Here is a 17,719-nt window from a genome sequence, read left to right on the forward strand (position 1 = left end):
TGCTGCTCATGGGGAGCACACTCCTAGACCACCATCCATCTTCAGGAAGATGCCCAGAGAGGGACTCACCCATGTGGGGACCCCTTTTTTCTTATTGGCAGCCCCCCCAACCAGGCAGACCAGGCTGTGCTGCAGCTCTGTGCCCTCCTGAGCCTGGCTGGGCTCAGGGGGGGTCACCAGGAGGGTGTTGGGGAGTCACTCACTCGATAGCAGGCATGTTTGGGGCAGACATGGGGCTGACTTCTTTGGCTTTCTGCAAGGCGTGCTTCTGGTTAAAGGCCTCCTCTTCCTCCTGCTCGTCCTGCAGAGACAAGAGGGGCATTGCTCAGTGGGGTGTTGGGGTTCTGAGGGAAAGCTCAACCACTGGGAGCAGTGAGGGACGTGCAGGGCAACCCTTGATGCCAAGGCTTGAGGGATTGAGCGGGATCTGTGCTTCTGATGCCTTGGAGTGGCTGCCTAGAACAAGGTTAAGAGGATAAAGTGGGAATTTATTAAAGGCCTTCAATAGGTACACTTTGGGCAGCCAAAGGCCTCACAGAGCAGCTACACCCAGGATGGACAATGGTCCAGCCATTTTTCAGACAATTATAAGTTTGGTCCATTCACATATCAGGGGTTAATCCTCCAATGACAGCTTCAGGTAATGAAGTCATATTCCCCCAGTTTGCTCCCCTCCAGTTCACTTTTGTTTACACTTTTTGGAGCCTGAGGTTGTGGGGTGTCCTTGAGTTTCAGGCCCAGAGGGATTGTTTTGTCTGACCAAAATGTGAAGACAGCAGCTGACACTCTGTATGGAGTTTAGAGTTATACACTAAAGCAGAACAGGATTTGAAAAATATAAAATTTTAAGGCATCACTTCCAAAGACACTTTATTTCCCTTGTGCTGTGGAGATGCAGGTTCCCCACTACACCAGATCTTCCCCAAGGCATCAGGGCTGCTCAAAAAAGTGAACCCAGCCCACTCCAGGCAAGAGCTGGGCTGAGCACGGTGGGACAACCCCAGACAGCACAGACCAGCTCAGCCCTCCCTCCTTCACAGCCACAGGGGCCAGACAGGCATCCCTCAAACCGAGTGGGAGGTAAGGCATCCATGAATGACCCCGGCAGAGCCCGGATTGCTTTAATGAGTACGGTTGTGTCTCCTGAGCAAGGAATGTCATTAGGAGTCATTAGCGAGCATTCAGCCTTTTCAAAAACTCAGCGCTCTCTTAATTGATGCTGCTGATACCCGTGGGGCTCCCCTGGATGTGCCATCTGCACCCTCCCACCGTGGGAGGACCCCTGCACACAGCCCTCAGGCAAACCATGCCCCCTTTGGGGTCAGATTTACACCTGCATGGAAGCCTCCCAGTGAGCCACAGGGACTGTGAGCAATCGCACGGGCTCCACAAAAGTCTGGGCAACACAGGATCACTGGTTTGCTCCAAAGAGTGGACACGACACTTGCAGCTCCCTCCTGCTCACCACTATCCAGATGGTGACCCAACAATTTCGAGTTCCACAAATATTCCCCAGCATGGTCTTAAAAGCAGCTGAGCAGCAGCCTAAATTGCATCTTAAACCACATCTGCTGCCCACATCTGTGGGCAAATGGGGAATAAATATTGACACCACTGGAAAATGCTTCCCATTCCACATGTCCAGAGTGCTCGGGCAGATAAGAGTCCCCACATCAGGTCTCACCCAAGAGATGGGGGTTATCTCCATCTGACTGATGGCAAACCGGACTGGGCAGTTTAAATGGAGAAATAAAGCCATACTTAAAGTGTGGGTGTTCCTGGAAAGAGCAGCAGGTTTAAACATTCTCCTAAATCAAAGCCTAAATGGCTTTGCCCCCACTCTGTCCCCAGGAGAAGAAGAAGGAGCAGCAGGAACGTACCTTGGTGAGCTCCTGGGCATTGGCCAGGTTGTCCACGGCGATGGCCAAGAAGACGTTCAGCAGAGTATCTGAGAGCAGCTAAGGATGCACAAGCCGTGTGTTAAGGACATGTGTATCTGCAGCTCCCAAGGAGCCCAGCCAAAGGCACAACTCCTCACCCATCCCACAGCCCTCAGTGCCCCTCCCCACAGCTCCTTCTCTGCCCTTGGGGCACCCACAGGGGTGTGGTGGGTGACCCTCAGCTGGGAGGGGAAGGACGTTTCTATGAGGAACGTTTGAAGGAGCTGGCTATAAACCTGGAGAAGAGGAGGCTCAGAGGTGACCTTATTGCTCTCTACACCTTCCTGAAGGGAGGCTGGAGACAGCTGGGGTTGGTCTCTTTCTCCAGGCAGCACTGACAGAACCAGAGGACACAGGCTCAAGCTATGGCAGGGAAGGGATAGGTTGGATATCAGGAAAAAGGTTTTCACAGAAAGAATAATAAAGTACTGGAATGCTCTTCCCAGGGAGCTGGTAGAATCACCATCTCTGGATGTGTTTAAAAACAGACTGGACATGGCACTTGGTGCTACAGTCTGGTTGAGGTGTTGGGGCATAGGTTGGACTCCATGATCTTGGAGGTCTCTTCCAACCTCATTATTCTGTGATTCTGTGTGATTCTGTGAAGGGGATGCCCCCAGAGAGGGTGAGGAGGTGGGGTTGTCAGCACGGAAGCCCAGCAGCCAGTAGTGGATACAGTTCCCAAACAAGGTGAGGACGATGAAGTAGATGGAGGACCACATCCCTGAGCGCACGCCTCCCTGGGAGCGGATGCCGTTGTACATCACCTCGTTCCAGTCCTCGCCCGTCAGGATCTGCGGGGACACCAGGCAGCAGCTCTGTCACCTGCACTGCCCATCCCCTGCACATCTGTGCCACCAGGTACAGGGACCCCCTGCAGTGGATAACCCAGCTCTGCAGCACCTGAGGGACATCCCACTGCACACTGATGGGGATTCAAAGCCTCCTTGGAAGAGTTTTGGAACTCTTCACCTTCTGTAACAGAGGTGGAAGAGTTTCCACCTCCTTCCATCCACTTTGTTGTGCAGGAGAGGGAGGAAGCAACAGCTGATAGAGGGGAGCTTGTTTGGTGTAAAGAGCCCTTCCCAGCCATGGGGGAGAAACCAGGTGGTGCCAAGTCCCTTTGCTTGGGTCTCCTGGCAGCCCAGCTCCTACCTGAAACACTGTCATGATGGCTGCAGGGAAGGTGTCAAAGTTGGCCGAGGGAGTCCCATCCATGAAGTTAAACCTGCAAAGGGAACCAGGTGGGTGAAATACCAAGGTCACCAAACCCCTGACTGCTGCTGTGCTACCAGTTCTCTTGTGTTTAGGAGGACCTTGCCCCACTCTAGGAAGGTCTCCTGAGCATTTGGTACCAGAAGCCAGAAGGTCTCCTGGCTAGAAGAACCCACACGGCCCAAAGGCAGCCCTCGAGCAGGGATTTTTGTGTGGGAGGACACTGAGGGGGAAGGTACAGTCTTGCTGGGCCCCTGTGGAGGGTGTCATCACTTGCCTTTAACACCAAGAAACTCCTGTTGCTCAGCCTTGAAATGACATACCTGCCTCCAAACAGCTGCATTCCCAGCAGGGCAAAGACTACAATGAAGAGGAAGAGGAGGAAGAGCAGACTGATAATAGATTTCATGGAGCTCATCAGCGAGACCACTAAATTCCTCAGGGATGCCCAGTACCTAGAAAACAGATATTGCTGGAGCACTGCCAGTGATGCTGGAGAGCAGGAGGGACTGGATCTGGGCTGCAGCCACAGTCTGAGGGTAACAGGCACTGATGGTGGGTACGCACTTGGTTATTTTAAATATCCTCAGGAGACGAAGAGCTCGTAGGACACTGATCCCAAAAGAGGTTCCTGGTCTGAATATAGCCCAAACCACTTCGAAGATGCTTCCCACTGTGACCTGAGAAGCAGACACAGCCACAAGTCAAAGACTCAGGATGAGCTGCTGCAGGGAATCTTAACATCCCCAAAGATGAGGCACCCACCACCCCATCCAGGACCTGGTGTCTCAGGCTGTCCTGGCAGAAAGTGCTCCCTGCCCACTGTGAGGGTCATCCCAATCTCCCCCTTGGAGTCTTACATTGCAGAGCCCTGCCAAACATCTTTCCCCACACCCCCAGCATCCTTGGGGCCGCTCACCCCACAGTCGAAGCAGTTGAAGGAAGAATGGAAGTAAAGGCGTGGCCCCATCCCGTACATCTTTAAGGACATCTCCAGAAGGAAGAGCCCAAGAAACAGGAACTCTGCATAGTCTGGAAGACAAAACCCAAGCATGCTGGAGGCATTGAGGTGTGTGGAGCATGCTGCTTGCACCCACCAGCTGAGCATCCAGCACACCACAGAGATGGGACAAGTCAAGGACCAGGCTGCATCCCCAAACTCTCAGGGTTTGGGATGAGGGAATTTGACCTGTGAGGAGCAAAACTTCTGTATGTAACAGAGTATCAGGCACATGAGTTAATCATTCAGAGAAGAGGCACCAGTGTCCCAGGGGATTGAGAGGACCAAACACAGCCAGCACAGAGCAGTGCAGCTCTTTGGCATTAAACCTACAAAGGCATCAATGACATGAGACTGGAGGGGAATATTATCAACCTGGATTAAAATCATTGCATGGCTGGAATTTGGCCAGGGAAACAGAGCCAAACAGCCAAGAGCCAGTGAAAAGCCTTTCCAGCTATTTCATGAACATTTAGCAGGCAAGAGCCTGGCTCTTCACCTTTCCCAGAAGATGCTTCTCACCACGACCAGCTGCCACACCACACTGCAGCGTGCTGGAAGCCCGGCAGGCCTGAGCCTACTGCTGCAGATTTGCATAGAGCTGGGGCTTGACAGGGCCATTTTCAAGGTGAGGAAGAATAACACATCTGAGAAAGCAGCATTGTCCCCAGTGCAGCAGCTCAGGAGTGACACATGTCACTCCTGAGTGACATGGGGGCTGACCATGCTGCTCTGCAGTAGCCCACACTGCAGTGTCCTTTAAAGACACTACACCTTAAAGATGTAGTGTCCTTAAAGATGCAGTGCTTCCGAGACCTGACCTTGTGCCCTGGCCCATGCTGGGCTCAGGGAGGCTCCACAACTGGGAATCTCCAAGCCTGGGATTCCCTCACCGTGCTCTGCCACAAGGATTGTAACCAGGGTGTCCTGCCATGACCGGTCCCATCCCTGCAAATTTACAATAATTTTACACCTTTCCAGCAATGGCTTGTGCACATTCAAAGGTGTTTCTCCAGCAAGCTTTCCATCACCACTGTTCACAATTTTGGGATAATCTCCACTGAGACTGGCAGTGTTTCTCTCTCATGACAAACACATCAGACCTGAAGGACACAGAGCCAGCACAACTCCTCCGTGTTTGCTCACAAGGCTGAGACATCCCTCAGTGGCCATGGAGCCAAGGGCAAAGCTGAATTAAACACCTCTACATGGTCATTTGTTATCAACAATGGATGGAGCTGAGGTTATTCCCCACCCAGCTCCCCACCAGCATGACTGTGGCGGGACTCATCCCTGTGTGCCTCAAGGCAAGCAGTGAGGGCGTGCTGCAACGCTCTCCCACCCACACCAAGGCCAGGCACTCACAGAGGAAGTGGGTGAGCCAGGCTGGCTGGTTGTGATGGACGATGGCCACGCAGGCAGTGTTGAGAGCCACCAGGCTCAGGACGATCCAGTAGAAGACCTGGGATTTGACCATGTGGCGCACGGAGATGCGCAGCAGCCGCTCCTTGTGCCGTAAGTAGGAGGCACCGTCCACCCTGGCACCTTTGAGGCCAGAGTGACTCGAGGGGTTGCCTAAAGGAAAAAAGAAAGGGAACAAGGAGTTGGATGCTCCAGCCTCTCCTGTGATATGAGATAGGACATTGCTCACAGACATTGCTCTTATGGGGCACAACTCATCTGGGGAATTTTTATGTGGCAGCATCTTTAGCAGCATCTCTGCTGCTAAACTAGCAGAGATGTCTGGTTTGTGACACTCTACACGTGATGGGTGGGACTCTGGGAACCCAAGCTGCTGGCAGAGGTTTGGGGGGAGCAAGCTGCAGACTGCACTGACCCAAGGTTGGATGGAGACGTCTCCTCTGCGCCAGCCTCCGCTCGCCCACGGAGGAGATGTCGACACAGTGCTCGTCACCCGACATGGCATCTGTGCGGTTCCGCTTGATGGTGGCTCTCCTGAGCACTGGCAAGGCAAGAGGAACAAGTGTTGGAGTCTCAGTGGCCCAACTCTGACCGTAGCCAGCCTGTTGGATCAGGACCTGGTGGTCAGAACTCAGGTCTGGTAACAGGACAAAGAGACCCACTGATGCTAGTCCAGAGCTATCCCTTGCGTGGGATCAGACACAGCATCCGCACTCTCTCAGGAGTTACGGTGCCAATCCACCTCCCCTCACCCCTCTCTTGGGCTGCAGATCCCACTGGGGCCTCCCCATCACAGCTGGAGGGTCTGAGCCTCCAGCTCCAGGTAGGCAGAAGGAAGGGCAGGCAGATTTTAAGGGCATTGCTGGTCTTACCTTCTAAGGCTGAGGTCCCCGAATTTTTGTTCTCTTCAGCCAGCATGACTTCCTCTACGCAAAACACACAGTTCAGCATCAGGAGACAAGGCACTGTCACACATCACTGCCTGGTACTTAAGAACTTCCCCCAGCCCAGAGGCTGGCTCTGCAAACTCTTACCAAGTATTGGTTAAGGGCCCAAAAGCAAATTCTGGAGAGTGACAAGTGTCTGCTACCAAACATCATATCAGAAAAGAGAATTACTTGTGATCAGCCCTTCTCCCTCCACTGCCATTAAGCTCATGAAGGAAGTTGAAAATTGTAGGCAGGTCTGGGGCTCAAGCAACCCAGCCCAGGGCTAAAACTGAGGTCTGGTGCTCAGGAGCCCTTTGAAGACATCCATCTTTTACAAGTCTGAACGCTGGATGAAAGTGTAAATCTTCCCTTCCCAGAGCTGTATGCACTGGCCTCATTCCTAGGAGGAGCAAGCAAGGACATGGACTGTGGCAGTTTGGGAACTAACACCCACGGGCTGTCATGCCTGGTGTCAGGAGGAAGCCTGGAACTTCCACCACCCCCAGCCCAGGTCCAGGAGCTCTGAGGTAGGAACCAGTAAGTTCATCCCCTCCAGATGGCTCCAGGAGGAGATTTAACTGGAAAACCCTTCTCCCTGCTGACTGCTCTTCTTTCCCACTGCCCACCACTGCAGGAGACTCCAGCAAACGCTGGAGCTCTGAGGTAGGAACCAGTAAGTTCATCCCCTCCAGATGGCTCCAGGAGGAGATTTAACTGGAAAACCCTTCTCCCTGCTGACTGCTCTTCTTTCCCACTGCCCACCACTGCAGGGGACTCCAGCAAACGCCAGGAGAGAGGAAACCATGGCAGAGCACAGCTGACAGCCCTGTTGCTCACAGCCTCCCTGCAGATGCAGCGTGCTTCATGCACAGAATGTGACAATTTCATGCCACAGAGCATGAGGACTCACCGGAGGCTGGTGATGTCCTTGCCTGCAGCCTGGTGGGACCAAGCTCACCCATGCACTCAACATCACCTTGAGCACCCTGGACACTTCAGGGCTCAGGGATTCCTTTCCATCCCCACCACCCCACATGAGCAGCAGTGTGCTGCCCCCCCAGATGTCCCCTGGGCACCGTCCTTTACCCGCTTTGTCTATCCACGCCCGGTAGCCGTTGAGCTCCCGCTCGATCTGCTGCTGCCGCCGCAGCTTCATGAAGGCTCGGCGGTTCTCCACGCGCTCTCTCTCTTTGGCAAACTCCCTGGGGAAGGGCAGAAGGGAAGGCTGAGAGCAGGCCCGAGGGGCAGCAGGATGCCCAGGGGGCTGGGGAGCCATGGCACAGGAAGCAGGGACCAAGGTGGGTGTTGGGGACAGGCAGGGGTATCCCCAGCCAATGTGTGGCCAGAGGATGGGTGAATGATCAGGGAGGAGAAAAGCAGCACTGGGCGGATGTGAGCAAACACCCTGCTTGGTTGCTCAGTCCTGCATGCTCCAGCTGGGAGCTGCTGCCACTCAGGGAGGATGATCCCAGTGCCACCCAACTCCAGAGCCAGCTCATCTTCTGTGTGTCCCTTCAGGGAACAAAAGCTGGGCACTGTGAGGAGGCACTGAGGGGATGGAGAAGGGAAGGTCCCGTCCCTTCCTTTCACCTCCTTCTCTGAATCCTTTTGGTTTCCAGCCTCTCCTTGGAGTATTTTCCTGGGACTTGAGACATGGCTGTCCTCCTCTGGATGTCAGGGTCTCACAAGAGCTGTCCAGGTGTGATCACCAGCACAGACTCCCTGCACCTACAGAACTCCATCCCACGCCCTCAGCCCCTTCCCAGTCCCAGGATGCTCTGAGGGAAGCGTGATTACAAAGAGCAAATGGCACTGTTCTCTCTGTGAGAGGAACATCTCTCTCCCCAGAGACCAGCAGCAATCTCAGGCCTCAGAAAAATAAAAACTATTCCAAAGAACGGAAGGAGCTGCTCTGTCTGCTGCGGAGAGCGTTCAAGTGCATTACCCCAGCTGAGCTATTACACCCTGATGCAGTGTGGGCTTTTGCATGTGTGTGTGTGTGAGTGTGTTTGTGTGGAAAGCCCGGAATGTTCCCTGCATCTCTTGTTTAAGATCCCCAGACAATCCAAGCGCTTTTCATTCCACCCCAGGAAGGTGCAGTTTCCTGCCGCTCCGGCATTAAGTGACGAATGACTCCCCCTCCAGCACTGCCTTTCAGACTGAAATGAGACTTTCTTCCTGGGGCAGGGAAGCGGGGCAGGGAAACAAAAGGCAAGGCAGAGAAAAGCAGCCTAAGTGAAGGGAAGGGGGGTGGGAGGAGACGGGGGAGAAGGAAGGACCTCCCCAGCCAGGAGTGAAATGCACTCGCAGTTTTGGGCATGCCATGCCAAAGCACCTCCTTGCTCTAGCTGGAGGAAAGGCAGGAGTATTTTGGCTGTGCAATCACCCCTCACCACCCTTTGTTTGCAAATTTGGGATGTCAAGGAATGAGAAAATGCTGTTTGGAGGCAGAGTCAATGGGGAAGTTTCCTGTCCTCTGATCCTCCCAGCTCTGCCCCACAGGCCATAATTCCACGCAGCCTTGGCAGCACTTTTCCCAGACCCCATAAATACCAAATCCTAGAATGATTTGGGTTGGAAGGGGCCTTAAAGACCATCTCATTCCTTGCCATGGACAGGGACACCTTCCACTACCCCAGGCTGCTGAGACTCCCATCCAACCTGGCCTTGAACATTCCAAGGATGGGGAAGCCACAGCTTCTCTGGGCACCCTGTGCCAGGGCCCCACCACCCTCACAGGCAGGAATTTATCCCCAATATCTAATCCAACCCTGCTCTGTGTCACTGGGCAGCCATTCCCCCTTGTCTTATAGCTACATGGCCTTGTCTAAAGTCCCTCTCCCGCTCTCTTGAAGCCTCTTTAGGTCCTGTAAGGAGCTCTAAGGTCTCCCCAGATCTTTCTCCATTCCAGGCTGAACAACCCCAGTGCCACAGACATCTTTTATGAAAAATCCTTTCCTTAGGATTTTTCCTCCTGAGAAGCTGAGAGGCCTCAGGAACAAAATGTAAACATTGATTATCTGCTGCTGTGGAATGCAACAGGTGCATCTGTGATTGGCCCATGTTGGATGTTTCTAATTAATGGCCAATCACAGTCAGCTGGCTCGGACTCTCTGTCTGAGCCACAAGCCTTTATTATCATTCCTTCCTATTCTATTCTTAGCTAGCCTTCTGATTAAATCCTTTCTTCTATTCTTTTAGTATAGTTTTAATGTAATATATATCATAAAATAATAAATCAAGCCTTCTGAAACATGGAGTCAGATCCTCGTCTCTTCCCTCAACCTGAGACCCCTGTGAACACGGTCACATCCCAGCTCTCTCAGCTAGTGTGCAACTGGGAGAACTTGGGAAGCTCCTCCTGATGTGTGTCAGCTGGGAACCTGGCCACTCTGCTGCCTCCTGCTTGCCCATCCCTCTGTCCTCCAGCTCCTTGTGCTGCATGGCAAGAGAAACCACCATCGTGTGCCCCCAGTGGAAGCCACCCAGAAGGACCCAAGAGGAGCCTCAGGCCACCTCTTCCTGCAGAGGGGAATGGGGGCATTGGAAAAGGTGCTCATCAAGCAACACTTTCCACCTTTTCCTGAGGCAGCCCTTCTCCTCTTGGAGCACTAATTTACAGGAGGCTGGTGCCACACACACTCAGGGACAGGGCTCATGCAGCTGTGGCAGCGTCTCCGAGGGAGCCACTTCCCACTCACTTGATCCCTAATGGAGCTTAATTGCTTTTGTCCATTAGAAGGAGGAAAGGGTGGCAGAAAGGGGAGGGGGGGAGAATAAAAAAAAAGTTAATCTCAGTTAATGAATTATTACATTTCAGAGAGACACGTTCCCAAGCAGGGCAGCAGCGGGGGCTGGTGACATCTGAGAGTGGGTAGGCGATGCTGACAGATCAAGGATTGCTCAGAGCCAATTTGCAGCAGCAAATGGGTAGAGATAATACTGTGTGTGAGTGAGAACAGGGCCAGCCATGGTGACTGACAACGCTTGGGAAGGCTCCAAGTCACAGGCAGGGCAGCCTGGCATCGCCCAGAGAGCGGGTGCTGTCTCCCATTGAAGGGTCTGCTCCTGCTCTCTTGGGGTTACATCACCAGGGATGGCCAAATTCTGCCCTGCAAAGAGCCCAGGGCGGTGCTGCCCTGTGGGGTCCCTGCAAGGGGGCTCAGAGCACCCCAGCAGATTGCACAGTCTCCACCTCTGCTTGTCCACCTGGGTCTTCTGGCCCCAAACCCTGATGGCTCCAGCTCAAAAACATCCACCTCTGGCAGCCAAGATCTGTGATGCCAGCCTGGTGTCACTGCACCCCTCACTGCCCACCCAGAGAGCTCTAGAGGGAATTGCTGAAGGCCCTGGTGGGCTTTGGGGGTCCATGTCCTTCTGCTCCCAAGGGCATCATTCCCCCACACCCCCTGCCCAGCCTGTTGGGGCAATGGGAGCACAGGTGCTTCACTCTTCCTCTGCCTGCAAATTCTCCTCCACAGCCCCAGCATTTCCCTCGCATGGCCTGAGAGCATCTCTGCTCCTGGCAGGAGACCGTGGGGGACACCACCATGCTCAGCCACATCCCTCTCCAGGGCCCCCCAGCCACCCTCACACCAGAAAAGAGACGGTTTTAGTCCAATGTTATCTGCTCTAAGGACTGGAAAACCCAAGTCTGCTTTCAATGGGAGAACCACTCATGGAAGCATCCAGCATAAAAATGGGTCCCCTCTTGAAAAAAACAAAACACAAGAAAACAGGGAAAAAACCAAAACAACCAGTTACAGGAAAACCAAGAACCAAAAACAAGTTAAGAGAAAAGAGCACCACTAAAAACAAGTTAAGAGAAAATAACCACTGCAATCCATTTCTTTTCTACATTTTAGACCATTTTTGAGTTCAAAGCAGGTAAATAGTGCTGGTCACATCAATGTTGTGGCCTCCATGCTTTGAAACAACAAACCATCTATCTTCAAACCCATCAATTCATCACCTCTTGCCTCTATTATAAAGATGATTCCAGCAAACCAGTTATCAAATCAGCCTTAAAACAGCTTGAGGCAGCAGAAAGGACAGGATGGGAATCAGAGAAATACTGGATTACACACTGAGGGTGAGGCAGCAGCACCACTCTGCTATGAAAAAAACCCAGTTATAATGGGATGCATAACAAGAGAGACCATCTGTAAGACATCAGGTAACACCACTGCTCTCCTCAGGTCTTGGCTCATGGCTCCACTTCAGGTCTGAGCACCACAGTCTGAGGAAAAACTGCCTCTGAGCCTCCAGGAGGGTGTCAGAGGTGCTTATGGGACAGAAGTGACAACAGACAGTGTGGCAAACACAGCTGAGGCAGTTGCAAGGGGGGGATCAGATGGTATTTACCCAGAAGGTGTACAGGAACTGAAGTGAGAGTGTTGAACTGACTGAGCAGCCTGTAACCTGAGCTTAAACAGACAGTGACAGCAGCACTGGCACTGCAGACTGGGATTATTGCACTGAACCCACGGCAGAGGCAGCAGCTGAGTGTCCAAAAGGCACCAAAACCTCTGCAGGGGAAGGGTGCCTGCTTTGAAGGAGACAACAGGTTTTTCAGCAAGGGTAATTGCTTGATTTAAGTTCACTTGAAGTGCCAGAGTCAGAGAAGATCGAAGGCCAGGCTGGGTGGAGCTCTGAGCAACCTGGTCTGGTTGAAGATGTCCCTGCTCATGGCAGGGGGTTGGACCATGTCACAGACATCTTCAATGAAAAACCCTTTCCTTAGGATTTTTCCTCCTGAGAAGCTGAGAGGCCTCAGGAACAAAATGTAACCAATGGTTATCTGCTGTTGTGGAACGCAACAGGTGCATCTGGGATTGGCCCATGTTGGATGTTTCTAATTAATGGCCAATCACAGTCAGCTGGCTCAGACAGAGAGTCCAAGCCACAAACCTTTGTTATCATTCTTTGCTGTTCTATTCTTAGCCAGCCTTCTGATGAAATCCTTTCTTCTATTCTTTTAGTATAGTTTTAATATAATATATATATATCATAAAATAATAAATCAAGCCTTCTGAAACATGGAGTCAGATCCTCATCTCTTCCCTCATCCTAAGACCCCTGTGAACATGGCCACAGGACCTGATGGCCTTTAAAGGTCCCTTCCAACCCAAACCTTTCTCTGATTCCATAACAAAGCTGTGCCATCTCAAGAAAGTCTTCTCTGAACTTGAAGGAGAAGAGACACAAAAAGAAAGGCAACCAGCAGCAGCCCATTTCTTGTACTGCCTGTGCATGAGTTCTGATCAGCCTCGTGCAGTGGGGCAGGAGCTCTGTGTCACCAGGGTGTGACAGAGCTGCTGAGGAGAGCACATTTATACAGCACTGGCTGTCACACAAGCTGGGGAGGAGAAAGGTGACAAGCTGTTGGTGACATGGAAGGGTAAAATGGGAAAGAGCTGGGAGATGCCAGCCCTGAGATGACCCATTACATCACTGTCCCTGTTAAGAAGGGGCAGATGCTGATACCTTCTACCTTGTGGAAAGCTTGTGGCTGTCCACCTGGATTTCTCCAAGGCCAAGTGTGCTGATACCAAACTGAGAGGGGAAGTGGGGAATTCAGAAGGGAGAACAATCCTGCAGGAAGACCTGGGCAGGCTGGAAGGGTGGGCTAACGAGAATCTCATGAAGAGAAGCTGTGGCTGCCCCATCCTGGGAAGTGTTCAAGGCTGGATGGGGCTTGGAACAACCTGCTCTAGGGAAAGTGTCCCTCTCTATGGCAGGGCTGGAATGAAATGATCTTTACAAGGTCCTTTCCAACCCAGGCCATTCTCTGATTCAAATGTAAGGTCTTGGACATGGGAAAACAAAATCCAGGAGGGCAGCACAGGATGGGACCTACCCAGCTGGGGAGCAGCTCTGTGGAAAGGGACCTGCAGGTGCCAGGGATGAGCTCAGTATGAGTGAGCAGTGTGCTGCTGCAGCAAAGAAAGCCAGCAGGGTTCTGGGCTGCATCAACCACAGCAGAGAAGAGATCCACAAACATTCTAGCTGTAGACTCTCAGTTTCATCATTTTTCCAAGGATAACACCGCTGAGGTTTGCATCGTTGTCCCACTGCCCAGAGAACTCTGCAATGCTGCACCAAAGGCAGCAATAGCACGCTCAGCCCACGCTGCAAAGAAGCTGCAGAAGGGTGACAGAGGGCCTGGCAGCCCCAGCAGCAAGGAGCAGAGATGGGAGCTCGAGATTGTGCCTCACTCTTATCAGGCAGGGCTGGCATAAGCAGCGCAGCTTCAATGCTTCAAGAGCCCCGGGCTTTGTTCACAATCACTCCCACTGGCTCATGCAGTGCTGGGAAAATGTCACTCCTCCCTTTCCCTCCTATGCTCCAGTTTTTATCCCCTCTGTAAGCAGAGAAGATCTTTATAGTCTCTTTTTGCATGTGACAGCAATCCACAGATGAAAGGTGTGTGGTCAGTGCTGCAGGTGAGATGTGGTATGGAAAGAAAACCCCACTTCAATTTTCAACCTTTCATCACTTTAAACTTCCCAGGAGCTTCCAGCACTCCAGTCAACACCTTCTTCACCCAACAGCAGTGCCCAGCACCCCCTTGCCAGGGTGGAGCTGCTGCTGGAGGAACTGGGCATCTCCAAAGCCATCCGCCGGCTCAAATCTCTGGAGCCACACAATTGCTGCCATCAACCAGGAGGACAGAAATTACCATAATCTGGAACAAACAACTCCCAAAGCAATCTGTAAGCAAGCACTATCTGCTGAGTGCCTTGTTGAGAGGATCAAAACAGAGCCTTTTCCCCCACAGCCCGCAGACCACAGGCAGTCCATGGAGCAGATTTGCAAGGAGGCAGGAATAAGAGCAATTTTGAAGCAGCGGAGACATGCTGGCAAATAATTTGCCAGGAGAAATCAAAGGGGAAAGTCAGCAAGTCATCTTTTTGTTGTGGATTTTTTTTCTGTTTTTTTTTCCCCTTCTCACCCAGCTGGCTGTAAGAGGAGTCATTATTCCCTGTAACAGCAGAGGATCCAGCACAGCAGCCACGCACGCCTCTTGTCAGGCAGCTTGTTTGCACGGGGCTTGGAGCCCTTGGCAGAAAGGTGGCCCAGCAGAGCACGGCAGAGAGGCATGAATATGGATGCCCACCTGCCTGCTGAATAGAGATGAAGGTCCCCCCAGACTCCTCTGCCTGGCCTGTGCCCAAAGACCACAGTGATGACAAGGAGCTTCCCCAGAACCAAGTGAGGAGCATGGGCACCGCTGATGATGGTGCTGGGGGGCCTGGGAGGGGCATCGCTGCCCCCTCCCCGTGTGACACCCACTCCTCCCTTCAAAAGGGGTCTCAGCCACCGAGTTCCCAAGCACAACACAAGTGCAGACATCTCACATCTCATCCCAGCCACGCCCTGAGATCCTACAACCATTCCAGGAGAAAGCCAATGTGATGCTTCCAAGCTTTCATACTTCCAAATCCATATTTCTTGGGTGTAGAAACACAGAGTCATTCAGGTTGGAAAAGCTGAAGATCCTCAAATCCACCATGTTGACCACTACAGAATGTCCCTAAATGTCACATCCACATGTTTTTTGAACACTTCCAAGGATGGTGATCCCACTACTTCCCTGGGCAGCATGGTCCAATGCCTGACCATTCTTGTGGCAAAGAATTTTGTTTGTTGATGTCTTGCTAGTAATTTATGGTCTCCCCACAAGCTTTCCTGTATTTCCTGCATGTTCACCACTTCTCCTTCCAGGAATCTTTGAGACATTAATCCTCCTCCCAATGTTTTTGGCTTCAAAGCACCAGATCCTGCTCAGATGTGTGGGGTCCAGGTTTTTGCATGGAGCTGGCAAAAAGAACCCTCTCTCCATTGAAAATGTACACTTGTTCCCTCAACACCCTTATTATTAATTGCTACAAAACTTAATTTTATTCATCGTTTGTTATGCATCCAAATTGGATGGGGAAAAAAATTCAAATTAACTGAAGTGAAAAGATTTCAGAAGATGGTGCAGAAGGCTCCTGAAGGAACTGAAGAAAACTCTCCGGAGACTGCGAACGCAGTGCTAACCCAACCTGAAAGAAAGATCTTAAGACAAAGAAATCTTGCCAATTTGATCCTTTAATTATAACATTAGTCGTTTCTTTCAAAGGCTTAGTGTAAGAGCTGGGGGTGGGGGGCAGAAAAGACTTAAAGGGAGAAAAGACTTAACATCACCAGGATGAGTGGAAGCAATTAGGAGGATTTAAATTACTCTCTTGTTTGGTACAAGGCAGATAGATTTCATTTTTCTTGCCATTGTGCTTGACTTCTTGCTCTGCTGTTAGCTTCCAGAGGTCTCCTTGGCTGGCCTGAGGGCTCAGTCTTCCCAGGCCAGGCAGCATCTCCTTCCACCCACTCTGCTGTCTCTGCAGATCAGTGGCTATAACAGCTCTGACACCCTGGAAAGGGGCTGGATGCACAAGACTGGGTATGGGGATGGAGTCTCCCAGCTCTCAGCAGAAGGATGATGCTGCAATGAATGGAGGAGGGTGATTGCAAACCAAATTTTTTCTGCAGAGGCTGTGGAAAGGGATGTGGGAAGCAGTCAAAATGCAGCCTGTTCTGTACTGAAGCTCTGTATGAGTCCTCAGGCTGTGGCCACTGCTGGGGTGGCACTGCTGCCACTGGCACACGACACCAGCAGCAGGGACAGGGCAGTGTGGCTCTTGTCAGGTCTCTGCTGCTCCAGAGACAGAGCCCAAACAAACACCTTCAAATTGTTTTAGGTGAGAAACAGCTGAGTTAAAAAAAAAAAAGCCAAAACTCAACAATTTCACAAAAAAAAGGGAGAGCAGGTCTTTGCAAATCTCCAGCAGATGCAATTCCTCAGGCCACAAGGCAGCCTCAGGTAAAAAATGGCATTTCAGTGGATGCTCCATCCTCACTGGCTCCCACTGACTCTCCTCTGCCAGGATTATCTCAGCAGCTCGTGTAGCTTTAAAAGCTGAGCAGTCACATCTCCTTGGGCTCCGTACCTGCTCCCAAAGAGGAACGGGGCCAATTTTTTTATCTTTTCCTGCTTTCAGTCAGAATTAATTGATCCATAATTGCACCCATGGAGGGGAGAAGTTAATAGACACGGCAATAAATGCCAAAGCCACAGCGGAACTGGCTCTCCAAGACCCTGCCTGGAGGAGCTCCATCTCCCCTTAACAGAGCCTGCATGCGACTCCAGTGCATGTGTGCCTGTTCGTATTTAGGGAGAAAAACTGAGGAGCCTGCCTGTGATGAAAATCATTTCTTTTCCTCTCCCACATACTTTGTGCTTAAGGAGCAGATGGATCCAGGCTGTTTACATCACAGAGGTCATGCCTCAGCCTAACAGTTGGGGAACTGACTGTTGGGAGAGATGCTCATCGCAACCAGGAGGCTGCTAAATCTGGGCTCCGGCAAACTTCTGCTGGTGGCAAGTGAAACACACAAATGTCCTCCTGCAGCCTCTTCTCGTTGGGGGCCCACCCTGGCTGTTGGGCTGTTTCCCCAAAGGGAGCCTCTGCTGAGATGAGGCGAGGGCAGAGGCAGCTCAGCAGCAGCTCCTGAGGAGAACCTTGAGGAGAATGCTGGAAATCCCGAGCGGACCTTGTTATCCAGTGATGCAGATGGTGCAGTTTGCAAGCTAGGTGGGGCCAGCTTGCTGCAAGGAGGCTCCCAGAGGCCATGATTTCAGCTGAGCATGGCCTGGCTTCCCCAAAAGCTCTGGTGTAACAGTCAGGGAAAGGATTCCTTCAGTGGAGGTGTTTCTGTGGAGCTCGTGCCCAAAGTGACCAGCTCTTCTCAGTTCAGCACAGCCACAAGTGGGGGTATCTGGCCAGGCCCTGCCTTTCATCCAGCTGAGAGCTGGGCAATGGAAAGGTCACACCTCCCATCCCCCAGCAGAGCCAAGAACTCTCTTCCAGCACGAGAGGATTGTGGTGAGTGCTAAAAACAAGAGCTCAGCAAACAGATCAAGGAGCGAGGCCCTTCCTGCTGCACTCAAGGGCACTCAGCATTGGTGTGCACAAGCACCTTCTCCTGCCCTTAGGTCCTGCTCCTCCAGGGCTCCAGCAGCACCTTTGGATGATTCACCCAGCCAAGGTGCTGCATCCACAGAGCCACAGAGGATGTGGCTGTGCCCAGGCAGGGGGACACTGACAGTGGCCTTGCCATGGAGCGGCAGAGCCCAGCTGGCCACCTGAGCTCACCTCCCTCAGCCCTCC

General features: G+C 52.2%; 1 protein-coding gene across 9 annotated transcripts in view; it reads right to left on the bottom strand.

The window, feature by feature from the left end:
• Positions 1-17,719, bottom strand: part of CACNA1E (calcium voltage-gated channel subunit alpha1 E) — a 161,968-nt gene that overhangs the window by 46,450 nt on the left and 97,799 nt on the right. For all 9 annotated transcript variants that reach the window (XR_011680517.1, XM_071435840.1, XM_071435838.1 and 6 more), the window contains exons 10-20: positions 7,593-7,708; positions 6,450-6,503; positions 5,993-6,118; positions 5,521-5,730; positions 4,075-4,187; positions 3,723-3,835; positions 3,479-3,610; positions 3,096-3,168; positions 2,617-2,734; positions 1,881-1,948; positions 204-301 (exon numbers count right to left, since the gene is read on the bottom strand). Coding sequence is in view for 8 of the 9 variants with exons in the window: in XM_071435840.1 (XP_071291941.1) it covers positions 204-301; positions 1,881-1,948; positions 2,617-2,734; positions 3,096-3,168; positions 3,479-3,610; positions 3,723-3,835; positions 4,075-4,187; positions 5,521-5,730; positions 5,993-6,118; positions 6,450-6,503; positions 7,593-7,708 (1,221 nt within the window). In the remaining variant the exon portion in view is untranslated. The remainder of the gene's footprint in view (positions 1-203; positions 302-1,880; positions 1,949-2,616; positions 2,735-3,095; positions 3,169-3,478; positions 3,611-3,722; positions 3,836-4,074; positions 4,188-5,520; positions 5,731-5,992; positions 6,119-6,449; positions 6,504-7,592; positions 7,709-17,719) is intronic.

The sequence above is a fragment of the Agelaius tricolor genome, unplaced genomic scaffold (genome assembly GCF_023055355.1).
Source record: "Agelaius tricolor isolate 1412-34295 unplaced genomic scaffold, bAgeTri1.0.p SCAF_11, whole genome shotgun sequence".
NCBI classification, from domain to species: Eukaryota; Metazoa; Chordata; class Aves; order Passeriformes; family Icteridae; genus Agelaius; species Agelaius tricolor.